The sequence below is a fragment of the Ranitomeya imitator genome, chromosome 10 (genome assembly GCF_032444005.1).
Source record: "Ranitomeya imitator isolate aRanImi1 chromosome 10, aRanImi1.pri, whole genome shotgun sequence".
Taxonomy (NCBI): Eukaryota; Metazoa; Chordata; class Amphibia; order Anura; family Dendrobatidae; genus Ranitomeya; species Ranitomeya imitator.
The window spans coordinates 134860259-134882390 of NC_091291.1; the positions used below are offsets into that span (position 1 = coordinate 134860259).

At 42.1% G+C, this 22132-nt stretch overlaps 1 protein-coding gene and 1 long non-coding RNA gene across 2 annotated transcripts in view; one reads left to right on the top strand and one right to left on the bottom strand.

The window, feature by feature from the left end:
- Nucleotides 1-22132, top strand: part of LOC138652258 (uncharacterized) — a 114341-nt gene that overhangs the window by 58981 nt on the left and 33228 nt on the right. Inside the window, exon 4 of the mRNA XM_069743025.1 lies at nt 9515-9520. Coding sequence (XP_069599126.1) covers nt 9515-9520 — 6 coding nt within the window. The remainder of the gene's footprint in view (nt 1-9514; nt 9521-22132) is intronic.
- Nucleotides 703-5129, bottom strand: LOC138651565 (uncharacterized). Its single transcript, XR_011315506.1, has 3 exons — nt 4964-5129; nt 3171-3252; nt 703-2171 (listed from the first exon to the last, which is right to left on the bottom strand). It is a non-coding gene; the product is annotated as an uncharacterized lncRNA (long non-coding RNA).

The window sequence follows — 22132 nt, forward strand, 5'->3', positions numbered from 1 at the left end:
CAGGGACCGTTGTGTTGAGAAGTGCTACTTTCTTAATATAAGCCTATGGAACCTTGAGGAAGCGACTTTCGACTCACACTATAATGAAGGAATCCTTCACACATGGCGATCTCTATCTCCAGTCACTGTCTCTGTGGTATCTGTTTTTGGAATCCTTAACATAAATCCCTTTTACAAGTAATTCAATTCACAATTAATAAATTGAATACAAACACAAATTTGCGGAGAAATTTGATCGAGTCCGGCAGATCGCGCTGTGGCAGTCGTGCTCATCACTACTATAAATCCAGTATCGATCCTTTATGATCCTGAGGAATAAATCATCACATATATAGTGAGCTATATATAGTTTGTAAGTTTGTATATATATATAGTTATGTATAGTGAGCTATATATAGTTTGTAAGCTTGCGAGCAGGGCCCTCACTCCTCCTGGTATCTGTTTTGAACTGTATTTCTGTTATGCTGTAATGTCTATTGTCTGTACAAGTCCCCTCTATAATTTGTAAAGCGCTGCGGAATATGTTGGCGCTATATAAATAAAATTATTATTATTATTATTATATATAATTAAGGAACTCAGAGTTATTAGCCCGACATTAAACATCTGGGACTTTTTGATTAAAACTTAAGATTTCCTAAATATTTGGACCTTTTCCCATTACAAGTTCTCAATTTTGAATGCATAGAAAGTAAAAGATTTGTAACACAATCATATTTATTACACAGATTTGGAAATATAATAATCACAATTATTATCCGTGATCTTCACAGCAACAGAGCCAAAGCGTCCATGATTAATGAGCCAAAGAAATATTTCATTTTTGTGCTTGTGCTTCACACGTTCAGCTGAGTTTCATTAACTTGGCCAGTAGACGGGACCCCTTCACCCATCTACCGGCATCCCTTTAACTCCTCTGGACCAGTGCTCCTGGCGGCAGGTAGGAGGAGGTTCGCAGGGTTCTGGTCTCTGAGCCAAGGACCACCGACATGGAAACTAGATCAGAGTCTTGGAAATCTTTCTGCTCAAATCTACTGAGCAGTGATACCAGTAGCACCACATGTGAGAGCAGATTGCCTGACCGGGGGACTGCCGGAGCATCAGAACTGGTCCAGTGGGGACTATAAAAAGTTAGTTTGAGTTTTTTCTTATAATGGTGAGTTAATCGTTTTAAAGTATTGTGTTCATATCCTCACATTTAGGAGAGGTGCAGATGACCATGTGTTCTCCATCCGAGGAAGACGGTCTGATTACGTTGCTCACTCTCTGACCAGAGTGGAATCCGTTTTGCTCGGATGTGGAGAAATAAAAATAAAGTAAAAAGGCATCCCACAGTGTAAAGTAAACCAGTCATCACATATACCAACCCTAAACGGCAATACATTCTCTTCCAGAATGGGCCTTGGAGCATGAAGGTAAGAGCAGAGTTCTAAAATAGGGGATCAGGTCAAGGGGCCAGGTTAGTCTCCTTCAAAATAATGCAATCCTGGCACTATAAGCTAGTTACGATGCCCTCTGGTGTACATGCAGATGAACCTAAATGCACCGCTTTAATAAGCTAACACTATTGTGTATGCTACATTGGACAGCGGACAGTATATTTGATGACCGGCTCCCTTAAAAGTGTACTTATGAGAAAATTCTCTTTATAGAAACTTTATAGAAACTTTATAGAAACTTTATAGAATCTTTATAGCAAATACTCAAGTTCTTGAAAATTCTGCCACATCAATGTTTTGCGGCAATTAATTTCTTTAAAGAATCAATATGCTGAGGCAGACCTGCCACTGCATCGGTCACTTTAATTCTATGAGGGTCATAAATACAATCCTCTTCTAGGTTACTTGGCACCATGCCACATCCTGGTGGTACCCAAGCGCTGTCGTATCCGTGATCATGCCAGGTGAGCCGCAAAGGGTGATCTTGACGGTCAATCTTCTTAACCTTTCCCACTCTTACAGAAAGCTTCAATACTACTTTCTGATCTGTTTGTGTTGACAATAGTGGATATTTTGAAGCCTTCTGTTCATCTTTACTGACGTAGACTCCTTTCCCCAACATTCCACCATCAGAAACTCGAAATCCATGGTTGATGATATTCTGAGCAGCATTTACAGTTGTCCCATGGTACATGGTGTAGAATCTTCTTCCAGGATGTCTGTTTGGCATTTCTTTAAAAGAAATTCAAGTGTGAGAACGTACAACCAAGACATTACCAAAGACATCTTATGACATTGTATAAAGATGGAGCCTCCTCATTCAATGGTTGAAGGAGGTAACCACCTATTACCCTGGTATTACAAGCCTGTAGTGGTAGGAAAACCACAGAATTAACCTGTCGTAGGGGACTGGCAATCTGATTTTTATCTAATTAAATGAAAGATTGGTTTACTGACCAAAAGTTAGACTGAAATGGACCGATGGGAGATCTCTGCTTGGTCAGATTGATAATAAAGATGAGTGGATCTATTTGCGACAAATCGGATTTTACAAAAAATTGAATTCTTCCAAATGTCTTTTTTCTTTTGTGATTTGCTTCTAAGAATCCAGCAAAATGCAGCCAGGAGTGTGAAATTTTGCAGATTTTTAGATGTCCAGAAAAGGAATGGAAGAAAAAACTTTAAGAACAAATGCCTCTCTGGTCACCTGTCCCACCACTGCAGCCTCCTGCCCGGTTCACCATGTGGCTTACCCCGAAATCTCCTGGGCAGAGTGAAGATAGAGAAAGAGGACATTGCATGCCATGGAGAAGTAAAGAAGAGGCCGGAGGAAGCTACGCCGAGGACTGGATAGGGAGCTGCGGCAGTGGGGAAGGTGGTTGGAGAAATTAAATAAGAATCAAATTTCCTGGACAAATTCAAACAAACTGGTGAATTCACATTTCGGCAGACTTGCTCTTCCTAAGTTTATGATCCTATTAAAACTCTTCAGATCTTGAAGCAACATCTTATGTCATACAGTGTGTTGGTTCATAGGACCTCATAGTGACGCAAGTCTGGTAAAGGTATCATTCCTGCAAAGACCACCGTGGCCAGATGTTGGCTGTCAAATGATGGGTAGCAGATTTTTTTTCCCATCACATTTGAACATACCCCGATAGGCATAAGACGTTCCCAATACAAATCTGTGTCAGAAAATCTGCTGCGTATCAGTCCATGATTTTTGCTCACCTGGTTCTGTTGGATATCAATATTAGGCACAGTACAATTTCGGTACCAGATACGATTGCTGCTGTGCTCCAAGCTCTTGGACCTAGAAATAGAAAATGTATATGAGTCAGACTAATATTTTTCAGGGGAGGACACACTAGAACTTTTTGGCTGTCCTGTGGCCTACGGAGTGACCATACCTGGCAGCTAATTAATCTGCGTGATATCCCACATAGGACGTGCTGCAGGGAAATTAAACACTTGCTGTAAAGATTTCCGGCTGATCACAGCTGATCACTAGGGAGGGGTCTCAAAAGTTGGACACCTTGTGATCAGTTTATTGTCATGGCTTCTATCGGGGCTTCCTCTGAAATCGTCCCTAATGTTTGTGCTCCTGGTATAGGGATAAAATGAAGGAATGGAATTTTGTGAATGATAATGTGTGTGCAGTCCCATGGAAAATGTTGCGGCTATAAAAGTAACGAGATGCCGAATAAGATGAACAATTCATTGAAAATATGGCATAAATATCAATGACCTAAAAAGAACCAGTTAGGGTATGTGCCCCATTGATCTAGAATTGCTGCAGGTTTGACTATGCATACTTATGCAGTGTCCAACCCACAGAGTTCAGATGTTGAAGACACAAAAGCGCACAGAGAGGTAAAAAAATACTCTGTTGTAAAAAAGTCACAGTAAATAAGTGCTAGTCAAAAAATGAAAAAATACAAAAATACAGGGTATTTAGTTAATACGTTTTTTTGCAAAAAAAAGTATGTTAAGCTGCTCCACCAATCACCAAGGTATACCCATAATAGAGCAGTCCTATCTAATGTATATAATCCCTATCTGATGTATTTAAAAAATGCTCATACAGGTACTATACAGATGATCAGGTTTTTAAATACATCAGATAGGGATTATATACATTAGATAGGACTGTGACTTTTTTACAACAAAGTATTTTTTGACCTCTCTGTGCGCTTTTGTGTCTTCAAGTTCTTTGGTGGTATGAACAGGTTTCTACAGACTTGTTCACTGTGCAAGTAGCCCATGTGTTTTTGGTTCTATAATTGTTCTCTTGTTTCTACCACTCCTCTGTGGGTCATTTGCATTGTAGCTGTTCCATCCTGCAAGTTCCACATGGATATTTTCTCTCTGAAACCTGCTCATACAGGTACTATACAGATGATCAGGTTTTTAAATACATCAGATAGGGATTATATACATTAGATAGGACTGCTCTATTATGGGTATACCTTGGCGATTGGTGGAGCAGCTTAACATACTTTTTTTTGCAAAAAAACGTATTAACTAAATACCCTGTATTTTTGTATTTTTTGACTAGCACTTGCTTATTTACTGTGACTTTTTTACAACAGAGTATTTTTTTACCTCTCTGTGCGCTTTTGTGTCTTCAAGTTCTTTGGTGGTGTGAACAGGTTTCTACAGACTTGTTCACTGTGCAAGTAGCCCATGTGTTAGAGTTCAGATGTTACAGCATAGTGGATGGGATTTCTAGAAATCCCATGTCCTCTATGCATCCATAGACGCCCTCGGATCACATGTGGAGACGGACGTGCACCGCGTCTTTCCAGACCGCAGAATTTCAGTTTCTCTTGCGGAGACGCAAGTCTACATAAGAGAAATTGCATCAATAGAATATATTATGTATGTGCATATACATATATATATATATATATATATATATACCTATATGTGTGAATATATGAGTCTATAGATAGATAGATGATAGACAGATATATCTACAGATAGATAGAGGTACAAGATTGGGCATGGTGGCCAGGGCTCACCTGGTGTCGCTCTCCCGTGTGCACAACGGTGCAGATGGGTCGTAATTCTGGAATTGGCTATGAGGCTGCTGTTGTGGAAAGGTCCTGGTGACTTGTCGGGTTCATGAAGAAATGTACAATGTATAGATATATATGTGCACTTATTAAAGACTATTTCTTGAGGGGTTTTCCTTTTTTTCTCAGAAGCAGTGCTCAAACAAGTTTTACCACTTCCTGCATTTTTGTCTAATCCACGATGGTCTCCTCCTTGTTACATGCGTCATTTTTTGGTTTTGTAACACTTTTAGATTCTAAAGTTCAGACAAATTCCTGTAAGTTTCGTTTCTAGAGAAATTTTTTCTGTGCTATGTTGTGCATAAATATGTGATTCTTCAGAATTTCTTTTAGTCTTTGCCTGATGAAGAGACCTGTGTAGTCTCGAAAGCTTGCAATTTACCATCTTTTCAGTTAGCCATTAAAAGGTATCAACCACTGAGGACTCTCATTTCTAAATATTTTTTTAGAGAAATGAAAGTCAGATTTTGTGCATCTATATCAGAACCTGCTCATCCATTAGTACCAATTAGATTATGCCCCGATCATTATGACTGGTGTTTTGTGAATGGAGCGCGGGAGTGAGATTTGCCCAATTCATTGAGTCATGTGCCTCTTAATGAATTTGCAGCATCTTTCAACTGAAGTGCCCAACTACCAAAAATGTACACTAGCCGGCCATTGTGCCATTGACAAAATATGTAGACACTTTTTACGCCTCACTTGACAATTGGGGTGAGTTCCTAGAAATTGGTCAGGGGCTGAAAATGCAACAGCAGGTGCTCAACTTTTGGCAAAAAAATATTGGCTCAAACTAAGCCATCCAATATCGAAGAAAAGTTAAGAGAAGGTTGGATCAGGGGGGCAGGAAGGCATGAACGCCCTGCGTCAGTCTCCTTGTTGTTTTGAGTTTTAATGGGGGCTACATGGAGATGCCCAAAGCTTAAACTAACCACTAAACTCTGGCCGCTACTTCTTAAAGATGACATGGGTTGGGTGAAGGTGCCAGCTGTAGCCCACTGCTTGGAGGGAGATATATCCAAAGGTATCTATAAATATGAGACAAATCTGGGCTGATGGGCAGTAAAAAACAAACATCTCAGACAGTATCAGTCATGTTATGATGATGCAGCCAGTGCTTATTATTGGCGAAAAAAAATACAACATTTACGATCCATCTTCTGAATGATAATGAACGTTCGTCGGTAAGCCATTGTTGGAAACGAACAAATATTTATGATAAATGTTCTCAAATTGTGAACATTACGAACATAGAGAGGGGTGGGGGGCAACATACTGTATGGGAGGCTATGAGGAATGTTATACAGTATGGGTATGTGGAGGAAATGACACTGTATGTGTGGCTGTGGTGACCATAATGTGTGTGTGGGGTGATGGGAACTATGGGGGGTATCAGTCTATCTGGGGGACCTCATGCTGTTATGGGGGCATCATACTGTATGGGAGGCTATGAGGGATATTATACAGTATGGGTATGTGAGGGAAATGACACTGTCTGTGTGGCTGTGGTGACCATAATGTGTGGTGAATATGAGGGTATCAGTCTATATGGGGGACCTCATGCTGTTGTGGGGGCAATATACTGTGTGGGGGTCTCAGAATTTGTCTCTCTTTTCTTTCTTTGAAGGTTGGGAGGTCTTCTTTTCAGCCTTTTTACTAGAACACGAAAACAAAGGTTTTTAGATTTCCCGCTGTCTCTGTCATCCACATCCTCACCCACCCCCATGGTTGAAAATGAATAGCGACCTTGTATTCATATTATCTTTATATGTAACTGTACAAGAGATGTCAAAAGGTGTTTTACATTTTGAAAACTGTTTTGACCACTGTGTCCAGTTGCGATCCACTGTCATGTTTGGGGGAACAAGTGTTTGGTCTACTTACAGCGCCACCCAGGGGGAATGATAAACTACACAATCCAGGCCCCGGTGACTGAGGAAGACAAGGTCCCTTATGCTACATAACAATACATCAGTATTATAACTGACACAGATAGACAAAGAGTATCACAAATTTTGCACTAGAGACCCAGCATTTCAAGTTTACATGTCCAAATGGCACTAGGTGCCTACAGAGGAGGTGTTCATGAAAGAACACAATTTAAGGAAAGTATCTACTTACCCTAATGTTTTTTCAGAGGCTACAATAACTAGGGCTGAAATATTTATACTAAATACCCTGTATTTTTTCATTTTTTGACTAGCACTTGCTTATTTACTGTGACTTTTTTACAACAGAGTATTTTTGACCTCTCTGTGCGCTTTTGTGTCTTCAAGTTCTTTGGTGGTGTGAACAGGTTTCTACAGACTTGTTCACTGTGCAAGTAGCCCATGTGTTTCTGGCTCTGTAATTATTCTCTTGTTCTCTACAAGACTGGGGAATCCACCACTCCTTATGGGTCATTTGCATTGTAGCTGTTCCATCCTGCATGTCCACATGGATATTTTCTCTCTGAACCCTGCTTATACAGGTACTATACAGATGATCAGGTTTTTAAATACATCAGATAGGGATTATATACATTAGATAGGACTGCTCTATTACGGGTATACCTTGGCAATAGGTGGAGCAGCTTAATGTACATTTTTTTTGCAAAAAAACGTGTTAACTAAATACCCTGTATTTTTTTTCATTTTTTGACTAGCACTTGATATTTACTGTGACCTTTTTTTACAACAGAATATTTTTTGACCTCTCTGTGCGCTTTTGTGTCTTCAAGTTCTTTGGTGGTGTGAACAGGTTTCTACAGACTTGTTCACTGTGCAAGTAGCCCATGTGTTTTTTGGTTCTATAATTTATATACTGTATGTTAGATTCCGGTTGTGACCTGCCCAACTCCTACCTGTATGTAAGTGCTGCAGCCGTGCTCCGAAGATGGAGATCCCTTACAGCAGGGGTGTCAAACTGCATTCCTCGAGGGCCGCAAACCATGCGTGTTTTCAAGATTTCCTTAGCATTGCACAAGGTGCTGCAATCATTATGTGTGTAGGTGATTAAATTATCACCTGTGCAGTACAAGGAAATCCTGAAAACATGACCTGTTTGCAGCCCTCGAGGAATGCAGTTTGACACCCCTGCCTTACAGGATATCACAAGTTTCCTCTTATCTCAGTGATTTGCAGTATAGCATAATGTGTCATATAGTGATACTCCACGATCAACCCTGACACCATTTACTCGTTCAGACAGATGACGGTTGGATGACGCTTAGAGATCAGTCCGACAATTTGATGTTGATGATGACATTTTTTTTGTCTGATAAATGTATGATTCAGCAATGTCATTAGCTGCAGTGTGATGAAAGGGGTTTTACATCTCATACATAAATATATACTATATATGGTTCCCACAAATGGGACCTGCATCTATCCGAAGAACAGAGTCAGGAGGCACGCCATAGTCAGTGGAGAAGTGGTCCCATTCATATGTATGGAATTTCCGATCATCTCTCCGGTGACTGCAGTACACAGTCTCGGTGTCCAGACAGATGCAGTTCACATTTGTTGGGTTCTGCGTCTTCTATACATTTTTGGCATATACAGTAGAGGTCATAAATGTATAAGATGTGATTTAAAAGAGTCTTCTTTTCTTTGGGTAAAAGAGGGAATTTCCAATCTATACATTTTCAAGAAAGCAAAACTAAAGTTTCTACCAAGTCCTTATAAGAAAAAAGAACCAAAATGAACTTACAGGAAATGTCACCATTGCATAGGTTTAACCCTTGCAGGAAGTGTTGAAGAAACCAGTAACAACAAATCAGTTTAAGCACAGAATGTCACAGTTACAGATATACAATATATTTTTATAATTATTGGTTTGTGACATTTGAGCAAATAAAAATGTGATTCTTATATTTAATGCTTTAATTATTTATTTATATCACATTAACTTTCTCAACTTAAGTCGATTTATGAGTCTTCAACTTTTCAGCATTTATTCTTTTTTTTTGTAGTCTGCATATTCCAATAGATTACCTTCTTTTCAAGAAAAATGCACAGACAACTGATGGAGTATACATAACAACAGGGCCGCCATCAGGGCATTACAGCCCTTACTGGCGTATGGGGCCCGGTGAGCAGAGAGAGGCTTCGATCGGCCCCTCACTTCTGCTCTCCTGGTACAGCCGGCGTGCTGGAACGCCCAAATGCAAGTACTTGATAAAGACCTATAACAGGTCAAAATGTTGTATCCCTGGCGGAATAAAGCACCTTTAAGTCTCTTCACCTGGACTGGACGCTGTTCTCATTTGTCTTTGACTCCTGTTGCTTTTCCAAGTGGGTTCCTTGGATTGAGAGTGGGCGTCCATACTTGGTGAATGCTGTCAGCTTCTCTTTATATGTTTTACCAGCCCCCAGCTGTCTGCTTTAGCAAGGCTGGTTGTCAAAAATGGGTGGGACCCCATGCCTCATTTTTTTTTTTAATTATTTATTTAAATAATTAAAAAAACAGCATGGGGACACCTCTATTCTTGATAACCAGCTTTGCTAACACTGACAGCTGAGGGTTGCAGCCCTCAGCTGTAAGTTTTGTCTGGCTGGTTATCAAAAATACAGGGGAACCCATGCCTATTTTTTTTAATGGTTAGCACTGCAGCCTTGCAGCACTGGAGTCCTGGGTTTTATATCCCACCAAGGACAACATCTGCAAGGAGTTTGTATGTTCTCCCCGTGCTTGCGTGGATTTCCACCGGGTTCTCCGGTTTCCTCCCACATTCCTAAGTCATACTGATAGTGAATCTAGATTGTGAGCCCCATCAGTGACAGCTTGGGAACCGCACCTGTCTGACTGGTGGTAATGATTTTACCAACGATTAAGAGCAGTGATTGCCGTGCTGTCAAGCACATGACAGCATGACAAACACCTGGCGTTCGGGGAGCCGGGCCCAAACAGTAACACGGACTTTCTAGTGAAGTCCGTGTTTGGTGTCTTTGCTCATTGTTTACAGGACCGGAGATAGCTGAGGGCCGTACTTGAGTAAGCAGTTCAATAATTGATGGGTCGATGGGTCTATGGGATTCATGCTCAGCTACTACATGATTGGAATGGATCATTTCAGAACTCCATTACCAGCATCGGTTTGTGTTCCAGCACTCGTACCCCTATCGATCAGCAAGTTATCCTTCACATAAATTGATGGCCCACAGCCATACCGAACACCTACTGTTCGGGTTTGCCCATCTCTACTCCTGGTGCAAATCTGGTTGGAGGACTGGCCATTTTTAGAAAAGGGACACCCCCTTTAATTTTTTCTTTATGTGGATATAACATTAAGGGCTCGTTCATACAATTGACGATTGCCAGAGAATCAGATTGATTATGGTATGTTATGGTTTGGGTTACTGTAATCTCATTCTCTTGCATGAGAGAATGGTATCACAGATGTGGAGAAGATGGAGAACTTAATTTCTCCATCTTCTCCATTGTTGGTGTTTGCTTAAATCAGACTGTCTGATTGACGTCCGAGTGCCGTCAAAAGCATCACATGCACCCATAGACTTGTACGAATTCCGGAGGCACTCACAGCATTCTGCAAATTTTTTCCCCCACAGATCGATTTGGTCTTTAGAAAACAATGCAGATCTGCATTGCCTCATAGTATAACATTGGTCCGAGTGCTATCTGGCAAAACATCGCGCTGCACACGGCCGTTTTATGCGCCAGTGTGAACGAGGCCTTACTGTGCCAAACACATTCTCATCTGTATTCCTCAATACAAAAGTAAAAGAATTGAATGAGAAGTAACAAGAATGTGTTGGCAAATCGCATATTTATGCTTACGTGACAACTGCCGAACCGTATGGTAAAGCCAAATCCCAATGTTACACTTTTTTTCGTATTCAGCAAGCTACACTGATCACTAACAATGTGCGCTGTGTGGAAAACCCCTTTAACACTGTGGGAGGATGGGCTGAGTGAATAAATTATAGTTATTATAATATGCACTGACCTTTGGTCCTCCTGCAACTAGGGACTTACACAGAAGTCTTCATTTTGGTTTCCCCTTCCAAAACCAAAAATTGTCAATGGGGTCAGGGGGCATAGGCGCCATCACAGAATGCCATATCTCCCAACTTTTAAAGACAAGGAAAGCGACATATATTGTACTTTGCCACCTATTGAACATCCTTAGTGTTCTCACCCAGAAACTACAGAAAAGGATACATAGAAAAGATACACTCCTATTTAAAAACAAGGATTTGCATGTGTGCCAGGTCTGATTTTCAGTCCCAGTCCCGCCCTGACCGAGCCTCACCCCCCAATGCGCTGCTCCGGTTTGTGCACTGAGGCTGTGCACAGGAGGAGTGGTGTAGTGACCCTCAAATGCACAGGCGCAATGGTGGAGCAAGGAGGTGACAGCTCGGCCATTGCATTCAACTGTATCTGCCCCCATTAAAGTTGTGCCGCCAGGCAGGTGGGGCCCAGTGCCATTCTCCAACGGACTCCCCCCAACTCAGTGGCCCCACTATTAGCGGTGCACCACGACTCACACAGCTAGATTGACACAACAATATCGAAGGTATGGATCTCAGAAACTAAAAGTAATACCATTAAAAATGTAAAGTGGTAAAATGTTAACACAAACTATATCATTTTGGCATCGCAAAAACTGTACTGACCCAATGAATAAGAATATCATGTCATTTTTATCGTACAACAAACTCCCATCAAAAAAAAAAAAAAAAAAAAGTTTTTTTCAGTTTAATTCCACCCTATAAAGATTCCATGACCATTGTTTGGCACAATCTGCTCTAAATTAAATATTGCCATCAGATGTTAAAAAATGATCCACGATTCTGATATCCTTATGGAAAAGACAAACAAAACAAAAACAACTTATGGTTCTTGAATGACGAGGATGAAAAACATAAATCATAAAAAAAAACAAAAATGGCTGGTTCCTGAAGGGGTTTAAATAAATAACCCTGAACTCAGGATCTCCCCATCGATCACATATTGCCCTCGGACAGCCGACCGGACGAACAATAAAATAAATTTTAATTCGCACATTTAACTGCATAAATAAGACTTACCCTTCACGAGGTCCGTGCCGATTCCACTGGCTGGAATTTGTTTAGTGACCACAGTCAGGAAAGCTATTAATAGGAGGGGTCTCATATATCCATGGGTGGGTTGAGTTTTACTTTCAATTTGGAAACTCTAATAACAAACAGCTGAGGTCATTATGAACAAATCAGTTTTATATTTATTTTTAAATTGATATATTTATTTAAAAAAAATTATTTATGTACATTTTTAGTCCCCATTGGGACTTGAACCTGTGATCATCTGTTCTGCAATGCCAGAGTACTGTAATATAAATGGAGAACAATGGTCTCCTAAGTCCAGCCTGTGGGCCTCACCGTAGCACCAAGACAGCAGCCATGGAGCTGTCACGGGTGTGTCAGAGGCTGCAGTCACATTGCATCTGGCTGCAGAAGGTCTCAGTGGTTGGTTTTTCAGATGCCTTCCTAATCCTTGGGACTATTGGACCCAATGGCAATGTCCCCCTGACTGTAATTGACACACCTGAACCTAGGTGTTTATAGACTCCCAGTTACCGGTCATATTTACATTTCCCCCATTAAGGCTTGGAGCTATAGCAATCAGCTATCTTCCTCTTTGTTGTTTGGAGTATGTCTGTGTTACCTCTCTGAGTCAACTCAAGATATGTGTTCCCATTGTTTGTCTATCCCAGCTGTCTTTAGTGGTAGTGGGGATAGACTAGTTCCCAAATCTGTCCTTCCCTAAGCAGGTATTGACAGGGTCAGGCAGGGCTTAGATTCGTGCTTGGCGATATGTGCAGAACCTATATAGGGACGTTTAGGGCAGACAGGGTGACTTTAGATCTAGGGGTCTCCATTCCCCCTTCCTTAATGTTAGGCTCCTTCCCCTTGCACTGTCTTCCCACACTGTGCATGACAGGAGCGTCTAGCCGAACGCATCCCAGATGGGAAAATGACAGTCCAAAATTGAGTGCCACCTGAATTTGGATAGGTTTAACATACCTCCTGACTCATATTGCATGGCTTATAAGTCTCCTCACTCTGACATGCCAGGCTTGGCTTTTTCACTCTCCTCAAGGAAAAATGTTACCACTTAGATCTCAAAATATAAAATGTAACCTGTACAGTAAACACCGTAATGCCCAAAATAAAAAATATATATAAAAAAATTGAAATGCCAGCATTACGTCTTGTTTGGTTGTCATTTCTATTCTGAAAAATGCAATACAAAACATCTAACATACCGGGAATTTCTGTCAATAACAACTGCAGCTCAAGGTGCAAAACAAAGCCAGGCCGTCTCACAGTTCCATTAATGGAAAAATGACACCAAGCACATTTTTTCTTGTTTTCTTTTTGTTTTACAAATTTTTAAATATTTTCATCACTTAAAAACAATCTGTAAAAATATGGTATTGCTGGAATTGTAGTGATTTTGAAGAATCCAATTTCCACATAATTTTTACTGTACAAAAAAAAAGCTTTAAAAATAAACCCACCAATAAACAATGGCAAAATTGCGTTTTTTCACCATTTCACCCCACATAGATTTTCCCCCTTATTACTATCAGCACATTATATGGTAAAATGTTTGATGTCATTCAAAACTACAACTCGATCTGAAAACAAAAAAGGCTGTGTGGATGGAAATATACATTAGTCCTGGCTTCTGGAAGAAGACGAGAAAAAAATGAAAGAATGAAAAGGGAAATGTTGCCGCAGTGTGAAGCGATTATTACATACATTGTCCTCCCTTATTATGTGCAGCACCCTCTGTGTATGGTTTGCATTTTCTTAGTGGCTGTGCTATGTATCAATTATGGGGTGTGATGAATACGGATTCATATGTTATTTTTACGAGTCAAATGCTGTAGGTTGGTGGTCCAAAACTGTTAGCTATCCATGTTACACACTGAGATGTTGGCTACCTTAGGTAAATGTTCCAGACAGAAGCAACCACAGCCGATATGGAATAATCCAAGAAGAGCCACCAGACAGGGATAAGGTACAAGAAATGTCTTTATTATATCTGATTGGCAATTATTAACAATAATAAAAAATCAAAAAATTGTGCGCACAAAGGGACAATATAATTTGTAATTAAAATCAATACAGAATGGTACAGGCTGACCCAAATAATAATAATAATAATAATAATAGTAATCTTTATTTATATAGCGCCAACATATTCCGCAGCGCTTTACAGTTTAACAATTTCAAACACAACAGTCATAGGTAACAATGTTAACAATACAGTAATAAAGCAAAATAAGGCAACCCTGCTCGTGAGAGCTTACAATCTACAATGAGGTGGGGGAGATACAAAGTACAGGTGTGTATTTACAATGATGTATTTACAATGATGGTCCAGCCATCTTCATGGAGTGGGGGGTAGATGGAGATACTGAATGGGCTACACACACACAAACATAAAATGAGTTTGATTAGTGAACGTGATAGGCCGCTCTGAACAAATGAGTTTTGAGGGAGTGCCTAAAACTATGCAAGTTGTGCATGGTCCTAATATCTTGGGGTAGAGCATTCCAGAGGATTGGCGCAGCACGGGAGAAGTCTTGTAGTCGGGAGTGGGAGGTACGGATTAGTGCAGAGGTTAGTCGAAAGTCGTTTGCAGAGCGCAGTGGTCGGCTAGGCCGATAGATAGAAATGAGGGAGGAGATGTAAGGGGGGCCGCACTGTGGAGAGCTTTGTGGGTGAGAACAAGTACTTTGAATTGTATCCTGTAATGAATGGGCAGCCAGTGTAACGACTGGCGAACAGTGGACACGTCCGAGTAACGATTAGCCAGATGGACAACCCTGGCTGCCGCATTAAGGATAGACTGGAGAGGGGAAAGTCGCGTGAGGGGGAGGCCAATTAATAGAGCGTTACAGTAGTCCAGACGGGAGTGGATTAGGGCTATAGTGAGAGTTTTTGTTGTCTCCATGGTGAGAAAAGGGCGGATTCTAGAAAATATATAGATAAATGTAGAAACAGGTACATACACCCCCAGAAAATTTATAAATAACTAAAATCATATGGCCAGAGATTACATATACTTATGGATGTTCCAAAAATGTGCAAATTATAGCAAAGAGTCCTTGATCATAAATGCCAAGATGTGCGTGCAAAACTGCAGTATAAAGTGCAAAAAAAAAAAGGGAGAAAACTTATATGAAAAAATAATAAATTAATATGGCATTTGATAAAATGTCATAAGGTGTATAGTGCAAAAAAAGTGCAATGTGCAATATTGTGCAAGGACCGTAGAGGTTGTAACTAGCACAGAAAAGTGCATAGACCAAACAAATACAGAGTTAATGGCAGTGTATAACTAAATTAAAATGTGCAAAAAAGCGCCAAGAATGGTCATATGTAAATAACTGAACGTTTGTACAATAGCATAAGATCTTAATGCTGTCCAAAGACAGGAGAAAGCTGCCACTGCCTGGCCACAGTTTAGCCTAAATACTACAGCGAGAGCCAAGTGCCAGTATGATAGCACAAAATAGAAGGGGAATGTATGTTATATTGAATATACCTGTAACAATGGGTCAGCCAGGTCCCAGAAAGGCGCACCCCGACGCGCGTTTCGGATCTCAGTCCTTCGTCAGGGGGTGGCCACTGTATCAAATGTGGGGCCTTTTATATAAATCCCACCCCCTGACGAAGGACTGAGATCCGAAACGCGCGTCGGGGTGCGCCTGGCTGACCCATTGTTACAGGTATATTCAATATAACATACATTCTGTGCTATCATACTGGCACTTGGCTCTCGCTGTAGTATTTAGGCTAAACTGTGGCCGGGCAGTGGCAGCTTTCTCCTGTCTTTGGACAGCATTAAGATCTTATGCTATTGTACAAACGTTCAGTTATTTACATATGACCATTCTTGGCGCTTTTTTGCACATTTTAATTTAGTTATACACTGCCATTAACTCTGTATTTGTTTGGTCTATGCACTTTTCTGTGCTAGTTACAACTATTATTATTGTTAATAATTGCCAATCAGATATAATAAAGACATTTCTTGTACCTTATCCCTGTCTGGTGGCTCTTCTTGGATTATTCCATATCGGCTGTGGTTGCTTCTGTCTGGTACGTTGGTGTTTCTTACACTTCTTTTTCCACAGGACACTAGCCACTGATATTTATATATACAGTTTATTTTTTATTCTTTATATCGGTATTTTCATTTGGTATTTAGTGATTGGTGTACTTGTGGTTTTTATTTAACTTAGGTAAATGTTAAATACCTTTGCATGGAACGCTACTACCACAGCTTTTCATTTATCTCTTCCAGATTTCGCAAATGTCTCCCCAAAGTTGTCAAGTATAGCTATGTCCTAGATCTCCTTGAAATGAAGGTTTTTAGTAATATCCTTGAGCAGTGATGTCCTTCACATGTAAACAAAAGTGGTCTCCAATTGCTGCTTGTTTTCTTGTGTCCTGTGCCCTGAACTAGGGTTTAAAAGGTTGGTCCACTTTTCATAATCCCTTTTGGCTAAAGGTGACCTATCAGGCGATTCTTGCTGCCCAAACCACAGGTAGTGTGAACCAGTTCTGGGCTGCATGACTGCAGATAGGTATATTATTCCCTCATGTGGTCCAGTATCTCAAAGAAAGTGTACTTTGAAGAACTGGTCAGTGATTGATAGATGGAGATGAGACTATTCCATAGCTGACCCCGGCCGGCTTCTTCCAGCCACCACTGGTGATTGACAAGTCTCTCCCTATGAACATGAGAGTGAAAGTGTAACAACTCTGCTGGCATCACGGCATGGCCTCTCATTTCTCACACAATCTTACCCACTGCTCCAGGCCATGATGCGGTTTCTGTTTCATGCCAGCTCCATGTTCTGTGTCTCTGCTCTCTGCATGCTTCATGGCTGTGTGTATAGGGGGCCGGCGCCTGAACTCTCTGGTTCTTATAGGAATCAGGTGCATCTGTCTAATCAGTTCCTGACCAATTACCAAGAGGCCTCCAGTATTTAGTGCAGCTCCACCCAGTGTTCTGGGCCTGTGCAATGTGTTAGCTCAGTTTGTGTTTAGCTGCTGAGTTTGCCAGGCCTTGCTCTGAGTTACTCCCTCTCTGGAGGCTTTTCTCTGTGCTATTGCCTTGATCTTGTTGTCCGCCCTCCAGGAGGCAGAATATCCTGGTCCCTGTGTCTTTGTCCCTGTGTCTTTGTCCTTGTGTCTTGTTCCATTGCCTTGTCTGTACTTAGTCTTATCTCGGTTTCCTTGTCTGTGGCTTCCTTCCCTGCTGTGTCTTTCCTTGTGTTCTCAGTCTGCTTACACTCCACACACTTGCGGCTCTGCCTGCTCTGTGTCTTAGTGGCTTTACCACTGTTCCACACTCCTGCGGTTCTGCTCCATTCTACTTTGCTCCGCTCCCGTTGCTGCAGTAATCTATTGCTGCAGCTCCTCTCCGCAATCCTTGCGGTTCCACTCTGCTTAGCTTCAGCAGTATCTCTTGCTGCAGCTCCTCTCCACATTCCTTGTGGCTCCACTCTGCTTAGCTTTTAATGCTGTGCTATCTCTTGCTGCTCTACCGCTCCTATTCGCAGCCTTGCAGTTCTCTTCCAGTCTGAACAGGTCCCAACCTGTTCTCTCTTACTTCTTTCTGCTTGTTTCCTTATCTGCACCTCCAGTGTGAACAGGTCCCTTCATGTTTATTCATTCTTCTTGCACCTCCAGTGTGAACAGGCCCCTACCTGTTCCTTCATAACCAGTCCTGAGTTCTCTGCCGTGCCTTCCAATCCAGTGTTCCCGCCAGTCCTGCCATTCCTGCCGTGCCTTCCAGTCCTGTTTCCTGCCATGCCTTCCAGTCCTGTGTTCCTACCGTCCTAGCCAGCCCTGTGTTCTCTGCCGTGTTCCTGCCAGCCTTGTGTTCTCTGCCGTGTTCCTGCCAGCCTTGTGTTCTCTGTCATGTTCCTGCCAGCCTTGTGGTCTCTTCCATGTTCCTGCCAGCCCTGTGTTCTCTGCCGTGTTCCTGCCAGCCCTGTATCCTCTGCCGTGTCTCTACCAGCTCTGTGTCTCAGCCGTGCCAGCCTACTCGTCTGAATCTCATCCGTGCTCATCTGCTAGCCCTGCCTGATGCCCACACCAATCCTAGTGTTCCTGTCTCCCAAGTGGGATCAGCAGCCTCAGCCAGACACCACACTGGAGTAGCACCTGGCAGCTGCCTGCCGCACAAGCCTGACCTCACCATCAGAGGCTCCAGTGAAAACCCAGGCAGCTGTCATAGTCACGCCCCTTCCAGAGTAGTCTGGTTTGTGGCACAGTGGGGCCACAAACCCCCCAAGCTCACGCCCACTAGTCAGGGCGTGAGCGTGACAGAAAGACCTTACAAGCACCTCTATAGTAGACTCACCAGATGAGGTGGATCCTCTAAGCCCAAGGTCCAGGTGGGCACATGTAACACCTCAGGAAGCCGGTTGTTACAGTGGTTTTGCCTTCCTCTTGGGGAGGGTGATGCCATGCCTGGAAGCAACAAGGATCCCTTTAACAGTTAACATGTGCACACAACACTGTTCTGACTCCAGGCCAGAAGAGAGAGCTCTAGACCCGGTTTGAGGGTGGCTTCCCTATATATTCTGGCTGGAGGAGGAGTTAGGAGTTCAGTAAAGAGGAGAGCTGGAGCCATGCAGACACGAGATTCTGCAGCTCCTGACCGGAGTTAGACAGATTGTAGGAGACTGTGAGGGGAGAAGAGGCAAAGGAGAGGAAAGATACTGGGAGTGGAGCTGCGAGTGGACTTACTACGGAATCAGTGCAAGAAACCGGAGGCCGGTGGCTTCCCTATATATTCTGGCTGGAGGAGGAGTTAGGAGTTCAGTCAAGAGGAGAGCTGGAGCCGTGCAGACACGAGATTCTGCAGCTCCTGACCGGAGTTAGACAGATTGTAGGAGACTGTGAGGGGAGAAGAGGCAAAGGAGAGGAAAGATACTGGGAGTGGAGCTGCGAGTGGACTTACTACGGAATCAGCGCAAGAAACCGGAGGCCGGAATTCCGAGGTTGTGGGGGTGACTGTATGCTCCACAGCAGAAACCGGAGGGCAGGAGATTCCAAGTCTCCTGGCCACCATTAAACCAGAAGGCACAGCAGCATATAGAGCCCAGACTCACCACGAGAAGGGACACCTGTAAAACGGCTCGAGTTGCCTGCCATACGGGTAGTGTCTACCTAAAAGGGACAGAGAGAAAGAAAGGACCTTGTGTGAAGTCTCAGACAGCAAGGAACTTAAAACACAGCGCAGTAAGGAAGGCTTCCAACCCCACCTGGCTAGGGGATCTCTGAATCACTTTCAGGCTGGTCAGACCTCACTATCACCTGTTACCGGTACCCTGGACTGTGCCTACATACTACCAGTAAAAGGTAAAGAGACTGCAACCTTGTGTCCTTCAATTCTTTCTGGCATTACACCATCTATCATCTTTGCCTACTACACCGGGAGCCCTGCGGACTAAGCTTCACCTGTGTGAAGCCACACCATCCCTGCTGCAATAACATCATCCCCAGTGGACCCCTTTAAGCAGCGTCGGTCATCCCTGACGAATACCAGAGGTGGCATCACGAACATTCTTTATTCAAAACAACCCCTCTAAAGGCCTTTCCTTTAACTTGGACACCCAGGGCCACGGACCGGGTCACTGCCACCGTGATAACCCCTTTGATGACCACTGGACCCGGTACCGAGTACCCCATGGTCCTAGCGGGTGCTCCACACATGCACCACGAATGTCAGTGCAGCATATAGGTGGGGTACACTGGACACGGACAGCTGATGAGAGACAAGAGACCACCATTAGATAGGCGGGATGTAGGAAACCGCAGGCAGGCAGAATACATCTAGGAGACCACAGGCAAGCGGGCGGGATACTGGAAACTGCAGACAGGTGGGAGATGTCCAAGAGACCACAGGCAAACAAGCGGGATGCAGGAAACTGCTAAAAGGTCGGCGATGTCCAGGAAACCACAGGCCACTAGGCGGAAGACATCCAGGAGACTGAAGGGAAGCAGACAGGAGATGTCCAAGCGACCAAAGGCAATTTAATTGGGCACATTTGAAATTTCCTATAAGTTATGGAACAATGATGCAAGACCCAATTTTTAGAATATTTTCTATTTTGTTCCTCCTCATTGCCATAATGTTTATTAATGTCTATGAAAGGTAACTCTAAGTTTTTTAGGCATTCTACCTTTCAGTAATGGAATCTGATCTAATATTGGCCAGTGTCTTTTAAAAGTATAATGATCTTTAAATGTTATAAAGTTTATATGATCTTCCCTTCCTGTTCCATCAGGAGTATTTCTATTCTTATTGTTAATGAAATAGTCCTGTAAGGTTGCAGGAAAAGGAGGAGAAAACAACATTTCAAAACGGAAATTGGCCATCACAAAAACATTTTCAGCGCAGCATTACTCGTCATTTGTTCCATCTCTCCCCTTATGGTCTCCTTTTTACAACACTGTCAAGAAAGCCAAAGGAACACTCAGTAGTTGGTGTTATAGGTGTTTTCTCCAGCTGTGACATCTGCAATTTGTTGCAAGGAGAACAAGAAGCGCTGAGTGCAACAAAGGAGCTCGGAGAGAAGACGAGGCTGAGAGAAAGGACAACTCACGTAAAGGGGTGAGAAATACATTTTTAGTTCATTTAAAATTTTCAGAAACTTTTTTTCCTACAAATTTTAGCTCCAAGATAACTTTTTAAACCTTTTGTGACTTTATGTATTGATCCATCAGGTATCGACGCGTCTTGTTGATTTGAGTTGTTATAAGCGTTTTCTGCCAACTGACAATGTTCTATCTGTTACGTTTGTTACTAATACTTTCTTGTGCTGTGTTATCTGTAGGTTTATTGCACTTGTATTTTATATAATGTGAGGATTTAGCTCAATAGTTACAGACAAAGACACAGAGAGACTTCAAGTGTCCAAAGTTCAGCCCCCCTCTGGCTTTTAATAACCCATTCATGACTGATCCATTTTCATTTTTTTTTTTTTTCGTTTTCATTTTTTCCTCCCCTTCTTCCAAGAGCCATAACTTTTTTTTATTTTTCCATCCATATAACCATAATATATATATATATATATATATATAATTATTATTATTATTATTATTTATTTATATATATTATAACTATACAAGGGTTTGTTTTTTTGTGGGCCGAGTGTCAGTCATTATCTGTCGGGAAAGATGTGGGATCAGTGTATGAGCCTGCATCAAAGGCAGGAACATGACTTTTCACGTACAAGTACATCAAAAATCGTAAAGTGGTTAAAGTGAATATGTTACCTCCAGAAATGGTATGTACCTGCAGATATAGTCTTCATCTGCACACATTTGCTGCAGAGCAGGATGTCAATGAATCCATCAGGGGAGAAAAACCATTGGCTTTTATTGATCTGAAAATAATCTGCTTTTTGCACAAACATATTTTCCCTGAGTATGCGAAAAATGTAAAGAAAAAAATAATGTTAAAATAAAAATTTATGGAGTCTGCTTATAATAAAACCAGGCCCTGATCTCAGACAGATCACTACAAATCCTGACAGGCACTATTGATAGATATTCTGGCTTTTATATCGCTGGAAAACCTGAGAGAAAGCATGTAATGCAAAAGTGAACCTGCAGAAAGTGACCTGATGATGGATTACTGTTTGGGGTGTTTTTGGACTATTATAGTAAAATTATGGCTTATCTCATGCCATTGTATAAGTCATGGAAATTTTTATTTTGTAATTGAAGTACATTAAAGGGATTGTCCACTACTAGGACAACCCCTTCTGGATCAAAATGTTATGCCCCCATGAAATAATAAAGCCTATACTCATCTCCCGTGCCGGTGCCGTTTCCACAGTGTCGGCAGTCGCTCTCCCCAGGGCTCTCGTGGTTGTTGTGACACGCCACCCCAACACCCAATCAGCGCTGGCGTTACTGTCCCCGCCTTCGGACAAATCGAACAGGAAGAGGAAGTCCGGGCTGCAGCTCATCGTTCCTGGCCATGCCACTGCATCTTCAGCTCTCCGTAGGAGAACTCATGTCCCAGTATTTCGACTCTCCAGCCTCTTCTCTAATATAGATAATTATTTGCTTATAATCTGTTTGCCTG